This window comes from Convolutriloba macropyga, chromosome 6 (assembly GCF_964194025.1).
Source record: "Convolutriloba macropyga chromosome 6, txConMacr16.3, whole genome shotgun sequence".
NCBI classification, from domain to species: domain Eukaryota; kingdom Metazoa; phylum Xenacoelomorpha; order Acoela; family Convolutidae; genus Convolutriloba; species Convolutriloba macropyga.
Genome location: NC_134473.1, coordinates 13,484,445 through 13,508,922, shown reverse-complemented (window position 1 = coordinate 13,508,922; position 24,478 = coordinate 13,484,445). Strand labels below are relative to the sequence as shown.

At 36.0% G+C, this 24,478-nt stretch overlaps 1 protein-coding gene across 1 annotated transcript in view; it reads right to left on the bottom strand.

The window, feature by feature from the left end:
• Positions 1-1,590, bottom strand: part of LOC142341493 (E3 ubiquitin-protein ligase TRAF7-like) — a 40,252-nt gene extending 38,662 nt beyond the window's left edge. Inside the window, exons 1-2 of the mRNA XM_075392462.1 lie at positions 912-1,590; positions 447-778 (exon numbers count right to left, since the gene is read on the bottom strand). Of these exons, the coding sequence (XP_075248577.1) occupies positions 447-778; positions 912-1,539 (960 nt within the window). The 5' untranslated portion in view covers positions 1,540-1,590. The remainder of the gene's footprint in view (positions 1-446; positions 779-911) is intronic.
• Between the last annotated feature and the right edge of the window lie 22,888 nt (positions 1,591-24,478).

The window sequence follows — 24,478 nt, the reverse complement described above, 5'->3', positions numbered from 1 at the left end:
TCATGGGAGGGGGTCTTCAACCTCCGAGAACCGCCCTTCACACCATAAGTATGTCTCTAAAAATTGTCTGCGAATAGCATACTTGGAGAGTAGTGGGCTGAAAGGCTCTAAGAGCATTTAATGCCCGCTGGGCGCTACCTGTTCATCCCGTTTGAGGACGAAAAGTTAAATGGGTCAGACGAAAAATCGGTCAAGCGAAAACTCGCATTAAAGACCGACAGGACTAATATAATTGCTACAAACTCCGTTTGAGAGCAATTAACCAAGCAACAGCCTCGTTTCTTATTCTCAACGCAAACGTCGCTTCTTTGGATGATATAATTTGCCACAACAATAAGGTAGCGAATTGTTCGGTATTTTTAAATAAAGCGACATTGACAATTCACTGATCCGCCTCCAGAATAAGATGGCCTGTAAAAGGTACAAGACCAGTCTAGAAAACTTACTTCTGATTTTAGAGAACATATCTCGTTATCTTTCTCTTGTATAATTTCCCGGATTTGTTCGGTTTCTTTGCAGTTTTGCGCAAGGTAATCCTTGAGGGGTTGGAATTTGCATTCAGTCTCGAGATGATGGTGAATCATGTCAAGTGTACCAACAAAACTGCAGGTGTATACAGAGTTTGGACATTGTCTGTTCAGGCACTGAGCCAGATGTGCATCGAGGTTCATTTTACGGATACGTGGACAATTGGGGTTGTTAGTGCAGGGAACCATCTCGAACTCGCAGTTCCTCTCATGGCTCAGTCGGTTGCGAAGCTTAATTACTTCCTTGCAGCCTGAAACAACAGTGAAGCTGCTAAAATTAAAATACAGCTAGCAAAAAATTTTAACTGATTGCTGAAGAAAATTTGAGATTCTCCGTTAATGATCCAGGTAGAAATAGGTCTCATTCTATTTTGAAAAACTTACCATCGGGATCGACGACTTCTGACTCGGTCAATCCATAGCGACAATGGATTTCCAGCTCTGATACTTGCTCACTAACTGCCAAATTGCTTGTCACGACCGCCAGTGTACTGCCATCATTGGGGCATGATAGAGTTTCACAACTATCTTCTATGCATCTCCTGCAAAATGTGTGCCCACATTGTGAGATTACAGGATCAAAAAACACTTTAGAACATAATGCGCAGACTAGTTGATCACTAGGAGGACGGAGAAAAACGCAAGGCAGATCTATTAAACTGTTTAATTGGGGGCTTGTCGACATGTAGCTTGGTACAGAGACATTTGAGGGACTCGAATTCTTAATATTTCCGCCATTTTCAAGATCCCCGCTGCTATTTGATAGATTAGACTCCAGATATACATTAAGGCCTGATGATATTGAATGATTTTGGGTAGTAATACTGGGGTTCCGAGAATGATTTGAGCTGCTCGTAGCTGGTACTCGTTGGGAATTTCTTGGGGCATCGGATGGAATTTCATCTACCAAGGGATGATCTGACAATAGAAAAGCCATTGTTTGACGCTGACTGCTTGAAGAAATATTTATGGGCTCCGGGACACTGTTAGCTGAGCTGATTCTTCGAATCATCCCACACTGTCATAAAAACTATAACCAAACATTACTCATAAATGAAAAATTATGAATCTGACATTTTACCCGAAGTTCATAAGAAAAATAGAGATCAAAGATATGTATAAAAAAATGTGGTTTCTGTTGAGAATTCCTGGTTCCCCAACGGGATTTTGCTTCTGATTCCTGGTTCCCCAACGGGATTTTGCTACTGAAAACAGTAGCTGGGTAATTTCCGTTATTGTCTCTCATCATGTTATTGTTGTTGTTGGGGATTTTCTTTACAGAGGGGATTTCTCCCGATCAAAACAGTTATAGAAAATTAGTCCATGTCTCTCTGCAGTGTTGACAGTCACAACAGATCTGCCACGTGCAGACGTTTTCTGGTTTGTACCGCATCATGATATCATTCCAAATTTGCTTTAGAATTCTGTGTTTTAGGCCGTGTTGATTTCCGAAGTCAATGCTGTGATGAAGTCTGTTGGCTATCCTTTGGGTGCGAAAGAATTCACCGCGAGATTTTTCGAGTCGTTTTTTCGTTAAGTCAAAGTAATCGTCTCTTCTCATTGGTCTGATTCCCGGCAGCACCGGCTGTTTTGTATTTGTCGGTTGAATTTGTTGAAGACTTGATAGTAGTAGATCATTGAGCTGATAGTACATTGTCAAGGGTAGTAGATTTAACAACCGTTGTTGTTCGATGTAACTCGAACAACAACGGTTGTTGCTATTTGTTATCCAAGACACAACCTTTCGTTGAAACCGTTCCAAGTTTCGCATATCTCCTCGGTTTAAGTAACAGCACGAGGATCCGTACATTAGAACTGGCAGATCATCGATTTGTAAAGTCCCAGTTTGATGCGCATATCAACTTTAAAGGCTACATTTCTTCTCAGGGAATAGAAGACTCGGTTAGTTTTCTTTATTCTTTCTTCTGAGTAGATTTTCCAAGTCAAATCGGATTGTATCCGAATCCCTAAGTCCATTAAACCAGCTGAGGTTTAGAGGAGACTTCCACACAGGTAGAAGCAGCTTTCTGGTCCTTTGAAGAGAACTTTGGCGCATTTTTCAATAGCTGGACCCATTTTGTTTCGGGTGGCCCAGTCTTCCAGTGCGCCGAAGTTACTCTGTACATGGTCTGCCGGTGTTCCAGTGTGGAGTATTTTTAGGTCATCCGCGAACAAAGGGTTCGCCAAATCTGAGGGCATCTGGCAGGTCGTTGATGTATATGCAAAATAAGATCGGCCCGAGCAGTGATCCCTGTGGGACCCCACTTGTCAGTGGTAAAGGTTTCGATTTGATGTTGTCCACTCGGACAAATTGTTCTCGTCCGTTGAGATAGTCATATAAGACTTCAAGGAGACAACCTCCAATGCCAATTTGCCCTGCATTTAATCGAAGTTCGTAGTGGGGTACACGATCGAATGCCTTCGCAAAATCAGTATAGAATACGACAATTTCACTCAGCACGTTTTTGTCCAGCGCTTCGTGTATTTTCTTCACGAATAGCAGCATGTTGGTGTACACTGATCTCTGTGGTACAAACCCGTGTTGATGAAGCTCAAGCCTCAATATTTCAAAATTTCTTAATTTGACTTTTGCAAGATTTGATTTCTAACTTTAGTTCTTATGTTTCCATGCTAATTTACCGCTGAAACCAAAATCTGTGAGTTCATTATTGTCAAATCGATCTTATAAGCAATTGGTCAACATTGGTGACCCCGAAACAACGAATTGTAACTAAAATTTCTGACATAAAAGTAAAATTAAAGCCATTGAAAAAAAAAACATTGACGTAAACACAGGGAGTACCTTTGAATTCTTTTCAATACCGAATTTCTGTATTCACATAACTCAATGTTTTCTTTATTTCAGAACAATTTAGAATTACAACTACAACCCATCACCGAATAAGAAAGAGAGGAAGCAATCAAAATTCACAAAAAGGAAGGAGAACAGAAAAAATGCAGAAATATCATAACCAAATACAAGTTCGAAAGGAGAAGGCAAATGGATTAAGAATGACAAGTGAAACATTGTTTGCTAGCAACTAATTTTTTTCTAAGTTCTATCTTTCTAACAATGAACGAAGTAAGAAAAGTAAAAGGGTCTCAATCCGAAGTAATCTATATCTATATAAGCCTATTTACCTATATATATTTATATACCTTATATCATATTTATGAACAAAAAGACTTTGTCCACGCGTCTTTGTTATCATTGAAAAAGTTTTATTGTGCAAATAGGCCTAAACAGCATCACAACATATTGCAAAAAAACCACTGCCTTTTTTTAGAAAACAGTTTAATAGCTGTAGATGCGAGTACATCGTTCTTTGCTTTGAAGTAGATAGTGTTCAATCACGTACACACACATAAAGAAAATAACAACACAAAAAAATTTGTTTTTTTGTAGATAGATGTCGAAGTTTCGGAATTTTCAATCTCTACCAAATGTAAAGCAAGAAAGAACACGATAATTACAGTCAAACACTTTCTACATCAGAGGGCACGTTAAAGAGTAGACAGAGCTTCGGAATTAGGTTGATCGTTGCAGAGAAGATTTAAACGTCAAGTAGCAACCCAACGTATCAAAGGTCGGTATAAATTTTTTTTGACATTAATTTTCCTTAAAAAAATTGACGTTCTCTGACTATATGCAAAGTCCAACAGACCCAACCAAGTTTAGGATAAGAAAACTCAGACCATATTTTCACTAATATCACCACACCATAAAAGCACACTCGGGTCCGAGATAATTGTTGCTCCTTTAACATATCACCTTAACAAAGGAATTTTCTTTCGAAAAAAGTAAAAATAGTCCTTTATCAGCAAACAGGATGACAATTAAAAGAACTCACACCCATTACGCTGCATACAGATTGGAGAAAACTAAACAAAAATTACACAACGGAAGTAGAAAGAGCAGCTGTTTTACCAACCTCAAATAACACTGAATACTCTTGCGAGCAACAATAGAGGGGCTCTCTTTGATAGTGCTTTTTAAATTTGCTCAGCAACTGAAACTGTTGAAAACTGCAAACTAATTAAACACTAAGCAAGAATAACCTGAACAATTCCGAACAGCAGATAGACACGAACAAATGGCACCAAATACAAATAAAAGGAAAGAGACGTTGATCCAACAAACCATGAGACGTGAGGTTGAGTGGGGCTCAGCAGTAAACTTTCTTGAGGAACAGTATCAGATCGATGACTTTGACGTTCTTCAACTCACGTATGACAACCTTCTGGAACATATCACATGCTTGGACAAGCGTCTGGATGATATATCCGAGTATATCTTTACAACTAACAAGAACACCACACTCTCAGGTCGAACGCTCAGGTGAACGCACAACGACATTGCTGAAATGCAAGAAAATTATAAACGGTCTGTCTAAATCAAAGATGGACACAGTTGATGCTTCAGGAGACAATCCTATTACAAAAGCAACACTGTATGCGCCTTCATATCAAACAGATACACAAGGCACAACGAAATTGCAGCCCAAAATCACAAAGAGATACAACCTACGCAACAAACATAATTCCTCTAACAACTCGAGAGAATCATCATCAGATAGAAGTCTGCGCAATGTAATATCTATATTACAGCCACAAGACTCATGCCCGACATTGACCGAACGAAACAATACCAGTTGTTCTGTCTCAATCGAAATCGGACTCAGCATTGATAGATATCAATAATTGAATTTTCGAAATGAAACCGACAGTTCTTCACCTGACAGTCAGCGAAAAAACGGCAGAGATGCAGTTGTGTCGAATAAATCTTGCAAGCGTAAGGTTGGACAAACTGTAGAAAACACAGCAAACAACAGCACAGGAATTAGAAATCAACGAATAGATTGGGACCAGAACAGTTTACAACAGGGGTCTTCTCGAACATTTGTTGAACAGACCTCCAATAGTGTACCTAAAGATTCAAACGAAGGAAACAAAAGACAACCTGAACTTTCCGAGCACACCCAGAGCAATCAAAATAACGAGCGCATTGGAACGAATTGGTATAATCAATCTACCGAAACACTTCAGTTTGTGAAATCCAACAAAAACAATCAGAACCCCCAAACAACATCAACAGTAAATAACTCAGCAAAATTTAAAAGCCATCAGCTTCCAGATAAACAACTCAGAAATCCAAAAGCGCTCGTAGCACAAAAAAGTATTACCAATTGGCCCTCAGAGGACAGCTGTGACAACAGTGACAGTGAAAGCAATGAAGGCACAAACCAACGAAACGATTCGCGTGCAAAGGTTTCTTCAAAGAATCAAGCATTCAAACTACAAATTATTGGGGGAAACACAACTCACCAACAAAGAACACGACAGGAGAACTGCCTAACAAATTCACAAACTCTTGCTTCGAATAAACAAAAAACAAATAAGGGATAGGAACATTTTCTCACCCGAGAATCGAAATCAACCTAGTTACGATGAGAATACCATATTAACACAGACATCCTGCAGCCGTCCAACGGTATCAGTAGACACATCTGACATGGAAATACCAAACAAGGTCTTGCCGCAACCAGTGTCATGCAATACACGAAATCAGAGAGAACAGTATGGAGAGATACGAAGACAGCTCAATTGTCAGACAACCAACAGTTCACTTCGAATCTGCTACACAACCACCTGAAAATCACACTAACAGTTCAAACAACGAACATTTTAACAATCTGCATTTTACACCAAATCAGAGAAACCCGCACATAAACATCAGTTTGCCAAAGACACAACTGAAGACATACAATGGAGACCCCCTCAAATGGCACGAGTGGTATTGTTATTTCAAATCAAAAATACATGATAATGTCTCCACTTCGGATACACAGAAAATCACCTATCTGCGAAACGCTCTCACTGATTGCGCAAAGGAAAGCGTTTTTGATAGTCCTATAATGGAGAATTTTACAACGATGCAATAACCGAACTCAAGAGAAGATTTGGAAGACCACAAACTGTTGTTGCAGCATATCTTGACAAACTGGAACGCTGGCCCAAGCCTTCTACAGACAACCCAGACAGCTTCATTTCATTTGCAGCTTTTCTCAGACATTTAGTACAAACTTTTTTTCTTCACGAGTTTACGCCGGACCTGCAATCATCCGCCGTTCTCAGAGTAGCCAAAGAAAAACTATCTCCTGCAATGATAATAAAGTGGAACAAAAATATCATCCACAAAGAACTTGTTAACCCAAATTTGATTCACTTCAAAGATTGGATAGACAATTATGCCGAAGCGTGAGAAGATATGCCACACACTCATAATTGATTCTAAGAGAGAACACACCAACGTGGAAAATCTGAACAAAGGACCAACGATAGAAAGATTTGTCCGCTTTGTTCACAAAGCCACAATTTAGGAAAATGTCAAAAAAATTTTAAGTGAAAAATTATAAGACAGACAGCAGACAGTGCGACAACTGCACTTACGCCCTAATTGTTTTCTGAACATCCAAAAGGACATTGCAACAGTAAATACAGATGCCAGATAGACAATTGTAACGGTTTTCATCACTCAACAATACACCGTAACAATTTCAATACAAAACAGCCTAGTAATCAAGGACAAAAACAATCAACATCTGAATATCGACACAATGGAGATAACTTGAACAGAAACCAGTTCTATTTCACAAACAACAAATCTTCGTGGAACAAAAGTTTGAGCAGCACTAACCCCAACTACAATCACCAAACTAGACAAAAATGGCAACGCATCAGTAGCTGGTACAACAGCAGCAACAAAAACAACAACAACAACAACTACAACAACAGCATCAACAGCAACAACAACAATAACGCAAATGGTAATTACAACAATAATAACAGCTACAACAGACATAAACTTCTATTACGGACAATCACATCAAGTGCCAATACATCCAATTTGCAGCAACAGCAGCCAACTTTGGTAAACTTTAACCAACAATATCAGCACTCAACAGACCAAAATTCGAAAAGTTTCTCAGGCAGCAATAGCCGACACCAGAACTAAACTTGCAGTAATAATCAGCCGAGCAGTTGGATCCGCCCACATGTTCAGCTCCAAGCTATACCTATAACAGTGTTTTCGGAAACAGTCTCCATTGAAACTAACGCTCTCCTTAACAGTGGGAGTGACAATACGCAAATTACCAGAACAATTGCAGATGCTTTAGGAATTAGTGATAGGAAATCTGTTACAATCCCCGTAGCATCACTATACCAAGAACACACGATAGAAACAACAGAAACTTTTATTGGAATCAGAGCCATCGACAGCAGTAGACCTATCATTAACTTACTAGTGTTTGCGACTTCTACCACAGACTTTCAAATGCCGACGTTGCCAATTCAGATGCTCAACAGCGTTTGTAAGGATTTCGGTCGTTTAAGCGGTATCAATTTTCCTCAAATCAGAGACAATAGAATAGGTATTCTGATAGGAACCGATGCTCATACAGCAACAGTTCCACTCAAGTACACAATAGAACCATCGGGAACACCGTACAGAGTTCTCACACAATTAGGATGGACAATAACAGGACCATTCCCAAACAAGTATAGACAACTTACAGAGAAGAACAAATGCAATCGTAATTTAATCTTGTTCAATAGGGTTAAATCAAAAGAGACGATATTGGACGAAGACATGCTTCATTGATTGTGGACATGTGAAGGAACAAGCACAACAAAAGCTTCACCTAATACAATAAACCAAGAAGACAAGAAAGCCCTACAAATTTTGGAGGATACAGTAAAATATAACGGAGAGATGTATGAGATTGGACTGCCCTGGAAACAAAACATACAATTGCCTAACAATTACTTTCTAGCAAAAGCCCAACTACGATCATTGGAAAAGCGCCTCAATGAAGACAGACAGTTAGTCGACAACTACAACAGCTTATTTCAGAACGACATTGTAAAAGGTTACGTTGAGGAGACAAACCGAGGACCTTCCCCAACATGCAATGAATTGTGGTATCCTCCTCATCATCCAGTATAGCACAAACAGAAGAAAAAATTTCGTCGTGTAACAAACGCAGCATCTATTTACAAAGGACATTCATTGAATAAAGCGCTTCTAACTGGACCAGATCTTCTCTGCTGTTTAGTTGGACTCCTACTGCGCTTTCGACAGTTTGCCATAGCAGTTACAGGTGATATAGAAGCCATGTTTATGCAGATAGCAGTAAGGAAAGAAGATCAAGACGCATTAAGGTTTCTATGGTACAAAAACAACACCGAAACAATATACAAATACAAGCGACTCATATTTGGTGCAACTTGCTCGCCTTCGTGTGCTATCTATGTACTTCGCCATCGATAATCACCACGTATCATCCGAAGCCAGTCAATCAATATTGAATAATTTTTACATGGACGACCTTTTTACAGAGTTTCCAGACAACAGAAGAAGCAATCGAACAGACAACATGCATCAAAGAAACATTAAAAAAGAGGGTTCAACCTAACGAAATTCTTCAGCAACGAATCGAGTTTTCCTTTAATTGACAACACTGAAAGAGATACAGAATTAACGCAACGAGTTTTGAGACAGAAGTGGGATGTCAAAAACAACACCTTCATATTTAGGAAACCCATTTTAGACATCAAAATTGAACGATTACAACAAAGACAACTCTTGTCAATAACAGCTTCGCTTTTCGATCCCTTGGGGATGATAACGCCATTTGCGATACGCATTCGAAGTCTTCTTCAGGCAGTTAATAAACAACGCAAGAAATGGGACGAAGAAGTACCAGCCGAATTTCATAGTGACCTGCAGAAATGGTTTTGCGAATTCAACAGCATACCAGATATTACAACTAAGAAATGCCTTGTAACAGTACCAACAACCAGTCAACAACTTCATGTCTTAAAAAAAGCAACTATAGCAAACTCAAATATAGCAACTTCAGCGTTTATTTTTATGAGGTCTACAACTACTGAAGGGAATGTCATTGTGAACTATGTCATTAGCAAATCCCGAGTAGCCCCCATAAAGCACACAAGTATACCTAAATTTCAATTGGAGGCAGCCACAATGGGAACCGAACTAGTTACTTTTGTGGTCACAGAAATGACATTAAATTTTTCCTCAGTTCACTTCTGGACGGATAGTACTGCAATATTAGGATGGATAATCTCAGACAAACGGCAAAAAGTTTTCGTAGCTAACCGTGTCAAGAAAATTTTGGAGCATTCTAAAGCGCAGGAATGGAAACATATACCCGGAAAATTCAACACTGCCGACCATGGAACCAGAGGTTTGATACCAAGAGAGCTCGAAGAGAAGTGGCTACAAGGACCAAAATTTCTCTTTCAGGACCCTGAACACTGGAACTTTTATCAAACAAAGTTTTTAACAACGACAAATTTAGTATCACCTAAGTGTTTGAACCCTGTCATAGAACCAACATTATTTTCATATTGGAAACGATTGCTCAGACGGACAACAACAGTGTACAAAGCAACAAACATTTTGCGGAGAAGAGATACACTAAACAGTCAGAATGAAGCTCAAAATTACCTGATAAAGATTTCACAACAAAACACTTTTAGAAAAGCAATTAATCGAAAGCAAATTGAACAGCAACTGCAACCAAGGGATGCAGTTCTTCAATTCAATCGATTTTTTGGAGTTTTGGATGGAGTTTTGCGAGCCAAAGGAAGGCTGAGACATGCGCCATTACCTTGGAATCAAAAATACCCTGTAATACTGGACATCAAACACCATGTCACTCAGTTAATTGTTCAAGACGCTCATACTACTAGCGTTATCAGAGCGCAACTGCAACAGACGTTTTTAATCATTGGTCTTCGAAGGTTCCTGAGAAGACTCAGCCGGACATGTTTCATATGCCGCCGATAGAGAGCTCAGAATATTACACCAATGATGTCTGATCTTCCGCCCTTTCGCTTTGCTGACGCCGAAGAACAATACTCATTCATAAATGTAGGATTAGATTACTTTGGACCTTTCTATATTGATATATTGAGGATAATTCTCGCAAGCTTGAAAAACAGTACATCTGCTTTTTCACGTGTTTAGTAACCCGTGCAGTGCACTTGGAAGTTCGCCATAGTCTAGACAGCGACAGTTGTTTACTTGCAGTTAGACGTTTTGTATCAAGGAGAGGATATCCAAAAAAAATTTTCTCCGACAACGGAACAAATTTTACAGCATCGAAAAAAGTAATGAATTTGGAAAACATCAGCATTGACAACTCCTATATTGCTCAACAATTATCGCAGCAAAACATAGTTTAGAAAATGAATTTACCACTTGATCCACACTTCGGAGGTGTATGGGAAAGAATAATTCAAACAGCGAAGAGAACTCTTCTAATAATCTTAGGAAGTCAGCAACTGAAGGCGGAAACTTTCCAAACAATTGTGACAGAAACGGAAGGCATCCTAAACTCCCGCCCCATAACTTACGTTTCTTCTGATAACAACGACGAAGAAGCCCTAACACCCAACCACTTCATTCTTAGACGACCACATCTAGCCTTAGCCCCCCCTCACAGCGAAATTGAAAACTATCAGGAAGAAAGATTTCAACTATACTCAAACGCTTTTGGACCACTTCCGGGAAAGACTTCAAAGAGAGTACACATCAGACCTAATAAGCAGAGCTAAATAGAGAAAACAGTCGAAACAACTCGAAAAGGGCGATTTAGTCTGGAGTCTGAACGAATTCACGCCAAGAGGTATTTGGTCCCTCGGACGGATAACAAAATGTCATTACGGAGCCGACGGAACACCAAGATCATTTGACATTCACACCGCAACAGGTACACTAACTCGCCCTGTAGTAAGACTGTCAAGAGTCAAATATGAAGAAGAACTGATCAACTCAAGGAGCGTAGCAACAAACCCAACATAATTCCAAACTTTATTAGCATTATGACCAAATGTTTCACTTATTCGTCTCCTGACAACCAGTCATCCAACATTCAATAATATTGTTAACCCTTTTCTCTCGTTGTGTGGGAGGATAGCGCATTTTGTCAAAACAGTCCAATTAACTTTTAGCTGTCAAGCCACCGCGAACGAGATGGCGAATTGCAACTCAGATCAACATTAGAAGCCAAATAGATCAAACCGATCCATTCCAAATCAAGTAACCAGCAGCTCACAAGATTGCCTTACAAACAACACAGCTTACAATGCAAAGAGAAGATCAACACTTACGAAAGAGATTACAAGTCACAAACTCAATGTATTTTATAATAGTTTTTAAATTATTACCAGAGTATTCAGGTTTAGCCCTAATTTTAAAGCGCGCCCTCCTCTCGTCGCGGAGTGTTGAAGCTCAAGCTTCAATCTTACAACATTTCTTAATTTGACTTTTGCATGATTTGATTTCTAACTTTTGTTCATATGTTTCCATGTTAAATTACCGCTGAAACCAAAGTTTGTGAATTCACTATTGTCAAATCGATCTTATAAGCAAACATTGTACGTGTTGTTTCGAGGAAAGAAACTTGGTGAAGTGCGCGGACAGTTCTTCGTAGATGCATTTCTCAAATATCTTGCTTTCAATGTTAAGCAACGACACTGGTCTGTAGTTTTCGACAAGTTTCCTTTCACCCTTCTTGTGGGTGGGCTAAACAGCTGCTATTTTCCAGGCTTTGCGTAGCTTCCTGTTCCGCTTGACTGCTTTGAACATAGTGTTCAGTGTTTTGCACATCTCTGTTGCGGTCTTGCCAAAAAAGAGGGACGAAAGAAGTTATGCAACCCTTTTTCATAGCACATGGCATAACACAGTATTTCATTACATAAAATAGGGCGCGAGAACTTCGATTGCAGATTAATATGCAACAAGAAGGGGGACAAAGGGAAACGCTCCAGTCGTCCTTATATTGACGCATTCGTTTAAAAGGTAGCCAAATAGTAGCTCCGATGTGTTACACTTAGTACATAATCAGCAATCTTTCCTCCTGCATGGGTCGCTCTCCATAAATTCCTTCCTAAAGAATTGCGTGTAGATCTTTGTTATCCGTTCTTTCCTTTTTGACTTATTCGTCAACCTGTTGTTCTACTAAAGAAGTTGTACAAAGAGGCCGGGATCTTTTCCGTTTGTGCACCCCCTCCCCCCTCCCCGTTAGTAAACTGTACTTCTCACGGTTTACTAACGGTCTTTAAAATGTTTCAAAATCAGTTTCAAATCGCCATCATTCCGACTCATGCTAATGGTCAGAAACATGCTCAGAAAATAGTGAGTTACATGATCTAGCAACAGTAAAAGATGGCCAAGATTACTACAAAAATCTTTGGTTGGTGTGATACGACCTGTTTGAAAGTTAAAAGTTGGACCGAAATCATATAAGACCTGTTTATATATTTTTGGGGAAATTTATTTTTTATGTGACATCTTACTAATTTAATGATCAGATTATTATCTTATGGTTGTGGGAACTTTGACCTTACTAGGGGAAAGATATTACGTTTGTTGTGCGTGGATTATAACAATAAAAATAACGAGTTTAATAAGTGCATATTTTTACGCACCAATTAAAATCTCAAATTCGATGAAATTAAATTATTTTTCCAAAAGACAAGTCTATGAGGTGTCAGTTTCCAGCCAAAAGGGTTTTATTCCTTTGATGTATAATTTTATAAGAGACGATTTTGCGTAACAGTGATGTCTTCATAATTGGCAATTGCAAACGTTGCACCCGTTGGTTTCTCGTTATTTTTGCTCTTTATTTCTGCCCGTAACTACTACAACTACTGCCCGTAACTACTACAACTATTGACTGCCCGTAACTACTACAACTATTGATGACACTATGGAATTGAAAACAGTGTTTACGGAAGCGTAGTTATAACAATTTCTTGTGATCATACTTACGCTGTAACTAGCCCAACAAAAGTTTTTGGCCCTCTTTTTTCTATTGACCTCAAACTTTCCCGCGTCAATAGAGAAAGAGAATTCAAAAAAATTGTGTTATAAAAAAACTGTATGCAAGGGCCTCTCTTTTAAGTTTACTTTAACAGTAAAACTAACTGCAACTTTTTTAATTACTCTGAATTTTACTTCTTTTCTTTTCATATTATTCAATCTCCTTTGATCTGACGACATTGAAACAAACCCAGGGCCAGTTTTTTTCTCAAACTCAGGCCCAAAATATACTTCAAAAGGCGCAAAAAAATTGAAACTTCTTTGCTTGAATTACCAGAGCATCTCTAAAAAAACTTTAGAAAGAGATGATAGTATATACCAACTGTATTTTTTTGCTTCACGGAGACCTGGTTAACGAAATTTTAGGAGGAAAATTTCTGCAATCCTCTCTTAGACGATTATGTATGTTTGCGCAACGACAGGTTAGCAACGATGCCTGACGATAAGAAAAGGGGGGAGGAGTTATGGCACTATTTCCAAAACATCTGTCGCCAAAAATAAGGCATGATCTAAACAAATTTAGCCCACAGTTTGAATCGATCTGGATAAATCTCACCATCGCAAATAAAAAACAAGTATTACTAAATATTTCTTACTGCCCGAATAAAAAACAATCTAGCTTATTTTTAAATGAATTAGTTTTAAACCATGACTATGCTACCACTGAAAATAAGCAGATAATTGTGACAGGCGATTTCAACATTGATTTTTTAAAAAGGGAGAACGAGAAAAACTGTGTACAGTAACTACACCTTATGGACTACAGGTTCTGAAAAACAAATAACACACAAGAATCTCCAACGAATCAAAAACTCAAACCTTAATTGATTATCTCATATGTGAAACCAGCTTATTCGAAAAAGTTTTCGCTTGTGATACTAACCTAAAAAGTGACCATTCTGGTGTTTTAGGAATTTTTATCTGCTATGCAGAAAGAAAACAACCCCGATTGAATAAATATATTCATGACAAGAGAAACTATAAAAAAAAATCAAGCCACTAAAAAACTGTAATGGACTTAAATTGGTCACTTTTATATAAAAACAACTTGAACCCATCTCAATTGGTTGAAATTTTTGATTATCTTCTGGCGCAAGTACTAAATCACCATGCGCCTCTCAAAAAATGCTATATTCGAAAAAATAAAAATAGTTTTCAGTTGGCTGAGAAATGGCTGATAAACTAGAAAAACTGAGTCTCTTAATATTTCCAGAGACAAATTTTGAACCGACGAAAACTACAAAACATTTTTAAAACTAAAGCAAGATGTTTTAAAATCAGAAATAAAGGATTTCAACAAATTTTAAGCAGATCTCATTGAAGCTGCGGCAACGGACAGGCAAAAGTGGCAACTGATAAATGAAATACGGAATCAGAGAAAAACGCAAACGGACATTAAATGTTTGAGAAACGTTTTCGGAGACTACATAACGGAGATTATAAAAATGGCAAACCTTCTTAATTCTCAATTTTCTCAACTTGACCAATACAAAGGACCAAAAGTTTACAGGGGCCTTAGAGAGAAAAACAACCCTTCAAAACGAATATTCCGTTTCCTTTTTGTCACAGATAAGGAATGTCACGACGCCTTACGTCATCTCAAGGTAAGTAAACAACAACGCCCTTCATGGATACCAGCACGGGCACTTAAAGAAGCAGCGTCGGAAGGTGTTCCATATCTGTCGTTAATAATAAGTCAATCCATCAAAGAACTAAGTTTTCCAAAATCGTTAAAGAAAGCCGTTGTAATACCACTTTTCGAAAAAGGAGACACAGAGGATCCAGACAACTATAGATCAATTTCAATCACACCATGTATATCAAAAAATTTTTGAAACACTTCTCAGTGACCAAATTGTAGATTACTTATGGAGTGAAAAGCTGATCACAAAAACGCAATATGGATTTAGAAAAAGATTTTCAACCACAAATGAAATCACGTACTGTACTGAGTTTATACGATCAGAAACTGATAAAAATAATTAGGTATCTGCTGCCCTATTGGATTTATCCAAGGCTTTTGACTCTTTAAACCACAAAATTCCTGATGAAAAATTAGATATGTTAGGTTTTAATACATTGTCTAGGCTATTAATCAAAAGTTTTCTGTCTCATCGCGAGCAGCAGGTAAAAACACGAAACATTCTATCGGATCCGGTTGAACTCACAAGAGGGGTTCCTCAAGGAACGGTCCTTGGTCCACTGCTGTTCAATTTATACATAAATGACATGCATAAATACCTTGACAACGAAACAGAGCTTATTCAATATGCAGATGACACAATCGTTCTCACATCCAATACCTCAATCGATGATGGCAAAAAAAAATTTAGAAATGGAAACAAAAAAGTTAATTACCTTTTTCCAATCAAATGAGTTAAGTATCAATGCCTCTAAAACAGAGTTCATAGTCTTTAGCAAAACAAAACGAACTGCCAATACACAAATGGTTGTTGACAATGTAGTCATTGATGAAAAAGAGGCGATCAAATACTAAGGATAAGTACTCCACTGTGATAGATTATTAACTTTCCAAGATGAAGCAAAACACATACTAAAAAATGGCTGCCGGTATTAAGACTATTTATACAATAAGAAGAACAATTCCAGACAATATGAAAAAACTCATTCTCAGAGCATTATGTTGAGTCACATACATTATTCAGAAACAATCATTCAGTCTATCAACCAAAATCTTGTTCTAACACTGGGCAGGCAAAAGTGGCAACTGATAAATGAAATACGGAATCAGAGAAAAACGCAAACGGACATTAAATGTTTGAGAAACGTTTTCGGAGACTACATAACGGAGATTATAAAAATGGCAAACCTTCTTAATTCTCAATTTTCTCAACTTGACCAATACAAAGGACCAAAAGTTTACAGGGGCCTTAGAGAGAAAAACAACCCTTCAAAACGAATATTCCGTTTCCTTTTTGTCACAGATAAGGAATGTCACGACGCCTTACGTCATCTCAAGGTAAGTAAACAACAACGCCCTTCATGGATACCAGCACGGGCACTTAAAGAAGCAGGGTCGGAACGTGTTCCATATCTGTCGTTAATAATAAATCAATCCATCAAAGAACTAAGTTTTCCAAGATATTTAAAGAAAGCCATTGTAATACCAATTTTCAAAAAAGTAGACACAGAGGATCCAGACAACTATAGATCAATTTCAATCACACCATGTAAATCAAAAAAATTTTTGAAACTCTTCTCAGTGACCAAATTGTAGATTACTTATGGAGTGAAAAGCTGATCACAAAAACGCAATATGGATTTAGAAAAAGATTTTCAACCACAGATGCAATCACGTACTGTACTGAGATTATACGATCAGAAACTGATAAAAAAAAATAGGTATCTGCTGCCCTACTGGATTTATCCAAGGCTTTTGACTCTATAAACCACAAAATTCCTGATGAAAAATTAGGTATGTTAGGTTTTAATACATTGTCTAGGCTATTAATCAAAAGTTTTCTGTCTCATCGCGAGCAGCAGGTAAAAATACGAAACATTCTATCGGATCCGGTTGAACTCACAAGAGGGGTTCCTCAAGGAACGGTCCTTGGTCCACTGCTGTTCAATTTATACATAAATGACATGCAAAAATACCTTGACAACGAAACAGAGCTTATTCAATATGCAGATGACACAATCGTTCTCACATCCAATACCTCAATCGAAGATGGCAAAAAAATTTTAGAAATGGAAACAAAAAAGTTAATTACCTTTTTCCAATCAAATGAGTTAAGTCTCGATGCCTCTAAAACACAGTTCATAGTCTTTAGCAAAACGAACTGCCAATACACAAATGGTTGTTGACAATGTAGTCATTGATGAAAAAGAGGCGATGAAATACTTAGGATAAGTACTCCACATTGATAGATTATTAACTTTCCAAGAAGAAATAAAACATATACTAAAAAATGGCTGCCGGTATTAAGACTATTTATACAATAAGAAGAACAATTCCCGACAATATGAAAAAACTCATTTTCAGCGCATTATGTTGAGTCACATACATTATCCAGCAGAAATCATTCAGTCTATCAACCAAAATCTTCTTCTAACACTGGGCAGATAACTTACTTGGGCAGTTAAGGCTAGCTTCTTTAGGAAAAAGTTTGATTCATCTAGAGATCTGAAACTAAAGCATAAAATTCTACCTATGCATTATTTTTTGAAATTAAAGCGAATTAATTACATCTGGAAGATTAAAACCAACCAACTGCCAGCATTTGATAAAAGCAGGGGCCGTGAACTTAAAACCTGGAAAATTAACAAAAATGAAAGAACTGGACTCGGGTACTGATGCTATAAATTCAAGAGCTTAAAACTAGAAAATTCATTCGTTAGAAAAGCTTTACAGGACTGGAATTTTTTACCTTGTCTCTTAAGAAAAAACAAAAATAAAAAAAAATCAAGAAACAAATCTTTTTGAAGAATCGTAATTTTGAAGAATTTAAAGGAGACCCTTGCATGCAGTTATTGGATTGTTTTTCTTGGAAACATGTAAGGTTTAAAAACTAACTTTTCTTGGGTTCCAATTCGAATAAATAATTTTTTTTTTCAGTAATAACATTGCTATTATTATTGATACTTTTCACTGCCATTTTTTTGCGCAATCTACTTAATTGTTTTTGCACACCAATAATGGATTGAATTCAGTGTTCTTTTTTTCATATAATTGTAAATTTCGAAAATTCAATAAACTTTGTAGTTTTTCAAAAAATAAGTTAACCGGATACTTTCTGCGGATGGCCGAAAATTAAAAACTTGAACAGAAAAATGTTTTTAGTAGGCGAACCAGTCAAGCCTTGACAGAGTTCTAGCGATGATCTAAGAAGTAGCCGAACTTCTGAATTCTTTTAAACTTCTTTTCAAACTTCAGAAGTTTTTAGGAAAACCTTTTATTGTTTAATCTGATTAATTTGTTCAACGAATTGTCAATTGAGCTAACAAAAAAAATTAAGGACAAATTGTTGGAACTTGGGCTGTAGCGTGAAATCAAATTTAAAATGATACTAATGATTGCTCCTTGTATAGACTTGCCATGACAGGTTGGTTAAAGTCAACATATTTCGGAATAATATATAATAAGGCTTCTGGACAAACAACAGGTCCATCCGGTGGATAAAAACGTTACATAGATTTGTCAGGTTGTGTCTAAGTTCATCAAGCTCAGTTTATTCACTTCATTGCAGTTTGAACATCCAAAAAAAATTCTTCATATAGAGGACTCAATCTCATCATACTTCAAATTGAAATGTTCCTGCTAGAGGTGTAGAAGCCTTTGTTTGTCAAAGAGTAGGTAAAATTTGAAAATTGCTAGTTGAATTGCTTTTGTCCAGATATCATATTCGCAATTTTCCAGTCCAAAACTAACATCTGAAGTTTCGTGTTGATTGGGCACCAGTGCAAACCACGTCCACGATTGTGATATAGTCCCTTTTGTTTATGTCGACGCTAGCATGCAATACTTTGGCAAATAGAAGTATCACATAATGTTCTTGCTAAAGTGATAATTATAGTAGTCACAACTTTAACAGAGCATTTTTGTAACTAAGACTATTGGTGCCAACAAGTAATCTATCTGCTTTGAGTTGAAAGCTTTTGAAAACATTGAGACAAGACTTTTTGACCTTCTAGAGTCAAGATACAAAGCTAATAACTGGGAATACATAACGAGTGAATGCGTTTCTCTTATTGAGGAGTTATATAGAATTGAAGAAAGAAGACAAATGTTAATTGGATCTATTTGTTTTTTTCTGAAGTGGGTTGTTTTCACCATAAAAAGTTAATTTTCATCAATAAACTTATGGAGAATGGAAAGAGAAGGATTTTGTTAATTGTACCTAATTTTCTTTGTCATGCTAATACTTCTTTTCCAACCAAATACTTTTTTCTTTTTTTTGTCGATTTAGTTTTGTTGCCTAAAAACTTCCTGAAACACAAATTTTGTCGCTTGGTGCTCTAACATGGCACGCTGTACACACTCATTGACAAAGTTAATCTTCCAAATAGCAAAACTTTATAGTAAACCGCCTACTTTTAAGTTAAATTTTTTGTAAAAGATCCTAATTGTTTGCCTCAAATTTAAAAAGATATACTTGATAATGAGATTATCAAGATATCATTGACATTTTTAAAACAATAAAGTCAAATTTAACAAGTATTTACGGTTCATGCTTTCGTTTGGTGGTAATATCGGTCTACTGGGTTTTCCTATTGAAGGATTTTTAGAAATTGTTGCTGTTCAACACAGTACAACGGTGTTTTATTATATTCTATCCTTTGGATCAGTCGTAATTTATTATTTTAATGTCGGCTGTGCAGCCCGATGATACGCTTTCAAAATCAGTCTTGGATTTCAACAGGAGAAAAGTTTAATTTATTTTGAGCCCAGTTTTTCGGAGCAAAATCAAAAGAGATTTTTAGAACTGAATTTGAACTGAAAAGACAAGATTTTGAAACTAAAGTGGTTGTCAGCAAAATAGCTAGAATGAACAGAAATTTCTGGTCATACGAAGCGATGTGAAAATCTATGAAGAGGAGACAACTAACGAGCAGGAAACATGCAGTACGATCTGAATAAAATAAAGTAATGAAAGGCAAATAGATAGGAAGTAATTTTTTGCATCGTTTGAAGATTTACAGCACTAAATTGATTAAAGACGGTGAAGTATCGCATATTACTTGAACTTCAATAGAAATTGTACATTGAAACAATTTTTTTAAATAATTGTTTAATTTTAACAAAAAGGTTTAATTTAATGATTTTTACAATATTAATACGTGATCGCCGGTTAAATACGTAATAAAAATATATATACTGGTTACCATAGCTAGTGATATTTTTTAAGATATATTGTTAGATTTGTCCTTTTGAAAAGATCTATTCTATATTTGTATTCATTTCCACCTCGTAGACGGTCAATGAATTTGTATCTTTTTTAGGAGTCGGGCTCCTGTATTTGGCCAAAGACCTCAGTCGCAGGTCGCGAAGAGATTCATTTCCAATTACAGATGAGATGTTTGTCTCTTCTGGGACTTGTTCTGCTGTTGATTGGACAGTTTCAATAACAGAGATATTTTGGGGTCGAAAACTTTTGGCTTCACCTGCTCTGTGTGGACGTTTGGTGGGGCGGTGATTAAAGAGTCCAAAACTATAATAATTGGGACTTTGTCTGGTTCTACAACTGGATCTTTTATCTGTAGTTGCATCAGTTTTTGCAGATGAGACTTGTTGAAGAGCTGTGGACGATGCATTTGTCGTGGGGATGGTCAAAAAACCGGCGAGTCCTCGTTCACTTCTACATTTTGATTCCTCATGACAGCGTTTGGCAATTTAGGAATGCGACCTCGTGCGTGCAATGCTTGATTTCGAGGACAAAACTCCGCTACCTGGTTTGCGATTTTCATGTTTTTCTTTCTTATCCCCCTTCTGAAATCTTTCCACTGTGTTTTCAAATTCGATAATGATCAAGTTGAATCTCCCAATTTCTGCCTAGAGGACGTTTCATTTTCATGAATTTATTTCAACCGAAGAGCGAGGGAGTGGCTTGCATCCTTTGATACATGTCTATATAAATTTAAATTTTTCTGTGACCTTGTAAATGTTTGTTTACATAATGCAAGATCGTTTCGCAACAAGACCTCGCAAATAAGAAATCTTACTAAAGCTAAAGATTTTAATCTTAGTTTCAACAGAAACTTGGATCAAAGTTAACAAATGGTGAGTTTTTTCCACAGCAGTGTTGCCCAAATAGATATTTTTACTTGATTGCGAACAGAAAAGAAAGAAATGACGGAGCATTAGCGGTTTTCTATGATGGAACGTGTCGATAAACTTTCAAACAAGTGTTTAACAAATGCGGATGTGGTTTTTTTGAGTTTACGCTGGGCAGGTCAGTGTATCTTTTGGTTTTTATATACAGACGAACAAATAACAATGCTCTTGTCTTTATAAGTGAGTTAGTGCTCTTGTCTTTTTCCAGTTTCTTTATAAGGAGAAAGCGCTGTTATTCAAAAAATTTCTCATTGTAGGCTATATCATTATTTCTATGCTGCTATCCAATGATTCCTGTAGAAATTGGATTTCTTTTTGGATGAATTTGGTTTGCAACAAAAAGTTTCTGTGCCTGCTCACAAAAAATTTATCGAAAGTATCGAAATTCCCAGGACAAAATCCGGATTCTTTATTCAGTTCTGGAGAATTGTGAGCTATTTACCAAAAAGAAAATTGAATACCTCGACAAATGTGTCGCTAGTGAAAATAAACCTGTTAGGTATTCTATGCTGCCGCTAATCTCAGAAAAAATAATGTTGTCCTGCCACAGCCACTAGGGCAGCCTGAATGCCTGGCAAAGAAGTTTAATGCTTTCTTTGTAAAAAAATAGAAACGTATTGGTTTTAATACCTCTAGCAAACGCTTTGAAATTGAACAATTCACAAACAACTACACTGGACACATTTCAAGTTTTTACACTGATCAATTTGAGGTTACTTCTACAGAAAATTTCGAACAGTACGGCACCGAGTGATGTAATACCAACTATGTTATGCTAAGTGGATTTGACAAACTCTCCGGATTACTCCATTGCATTAATTAATTTAACTCTCCAGACAAGATACTTTCCAAATCAATTCAAACATGGCGTCATGAGGCCACTCATACAGAAGTCTAATTTTGATCCTGAATTGCTATCCTGTTATCACCCTGTGACAAGATTCCTATCAAAAGGCGTTGAACGAGTTGTTTTGGAGGAAATTAATTTTTATCTGGAATCTAATAATCAAGGAGCAGGTATCAGAGTATTTTTCGTTGCTCGCATTCAACGAAAATGGCTTTACTGAAAGTCCTTAATGAATTCATTGTTATCTGGGCGAGTCGCGTTCCGTGAGCTATTTTGGGTTAGACTTGTTCGCAGCGTTTGATATAATTGACCATCAGTTTTTATTTGAGATATTAGCCAAAAGGATTTGTTTACAATCTGTTGTGTTACTGTTTGTTAAAAATTATCTCTCAGATCGTTAGCAAAGTTATCATAAATTGATGTCTCTCTGGTGATGTTAAACTTCAGAGTGGAGTTCTAAAAAGGTTGGCTCTTGGTCCTATACTTATTTCCTGTTACGTGGTGACTTTAGAAGATAAGCTTAAACAATTTGAAATAAACTATCATTTCCATGCAGATGATACCGTTCTTTATTTTGTATTCGGTGTGACACTCAGTCAATGCACGTTTGATAATATTTTGACCTCGATTCAACGTTGGTGAAATGCGTATAACATTATATGATTATTCGGAAACTTAAAATTGTTAAACATGGATTTTTACGTCTGCCAGAATATGGTGACTACAATGAACAGGTAAAAACTCTTTATAGTTATATTGACTGTCAACTTTCTCTGCAACGACAGATAAACGTTCTTTGTTCAAATTCATTTCATCTCCGTAAAGTGTGGTCAATTCGAGATCAAGTTAAAACATTAGTCCCAATTGTGTTAATTGGAGTTTTAGTGTTACCACGTGTTGGCTACTGTAATTTGCTTTATTACGGTCTGCCAAATTTTTGTTAGCAAAATTTCCGCGAATAATGAACTATGCTTCGCGTTTGATTTTTCGATTGTTACTTTCAACACCAACCTCGTCTGACCTGAAGCAGATACACTGGTTGCCATTTAGGCAACGCATTGTGTTAAAAATCCTGTTGTATGTGCATCGCTTTGTTCATCAACCTGGCAAACTCCCTTTATTCTTATCAGATTTAATGAAAGGAAACACGATGGTTACAAGGTCTCAAAATTTTTGATAATTTAATTGTTCCCAAATTTCGCTCTAAATTTGGAAGACGTTCGTTTTCGCATGCCGTCGCTGTTGAGTGGAATATACTCTCTTTTGAGCTAAAATTTATACCATCTGAAATTACATTCAGGCGAAAACTCAACTGATCTGTTTTAATTTTCCTGCACTGTTGAGATTTTAAATGGTGCTTAAACCTATAATAATAATACTAATAATAATAGTAATAATAATAAAATAATAATAATAATAATAATAATATTAATAAAAATAAAAATAATAATAATAATAATAATAATAATAATAATAATAATAATGAAAATAATAATAATAATAATAATAATAGTAATAATAATAAAAATAATAATAATAGTAATAATAATAATAAAAATAATAATAATAAAAATAATAATAATAATAATAATAATAATAATAATAATAATAGTAATAATAATAATAATAATAATAATAATAATAATAATATTAATAATAATAATAATAGTAATAATAAAAATAGTAATAATAATAATAATAATAATAATAATAATAATAATAATAATAATAATAATAATAATAATAATAATAATAATAATAATAGTAATAATAATGATTATTCTAATAATAATAATAGTAATAATAATAATAATAAAAATAATAATAATAATAATAATAATAATAATAATAATAATAATAATAATAATAATAATAATAATAATAATAATTGTGGTGAGCCGCCAACTCACTCTGCAACCAAGAAATTAAATGTTTTAATATAAACTCGTATAAAACTCCATTTGTTATTATATATCATCGTTCGTAGTTGTAAATATATTAAACGCTTTGTTCACATGTTAGCTTGTTGTACCAGCCATCATTCGCATACTCCGATCGGAGATGGTGTCTAAAAGAGAGAAAGTAAGAAGTGATCGAGAAAGTTCAATCTTATTGCGCTAGCCTTTTTACTGTCGTGAGCCTAGCAAGTCGATATTCTGCACAAAGGAATTTTGTGCACACAACAGTAATAATAATAATAATAATGATAATAATAATAATAATAATAATAATAATAATAATAATAATAATAATAATAGTAATAATAATAATAATAATAATAATAATAATAATAATAATAATAATAATAATAATAATAATAATAATAATAATAATAATAATAATAATAATAATAATAATAATAATAATAATAATAATAATAATAGTAATAATAA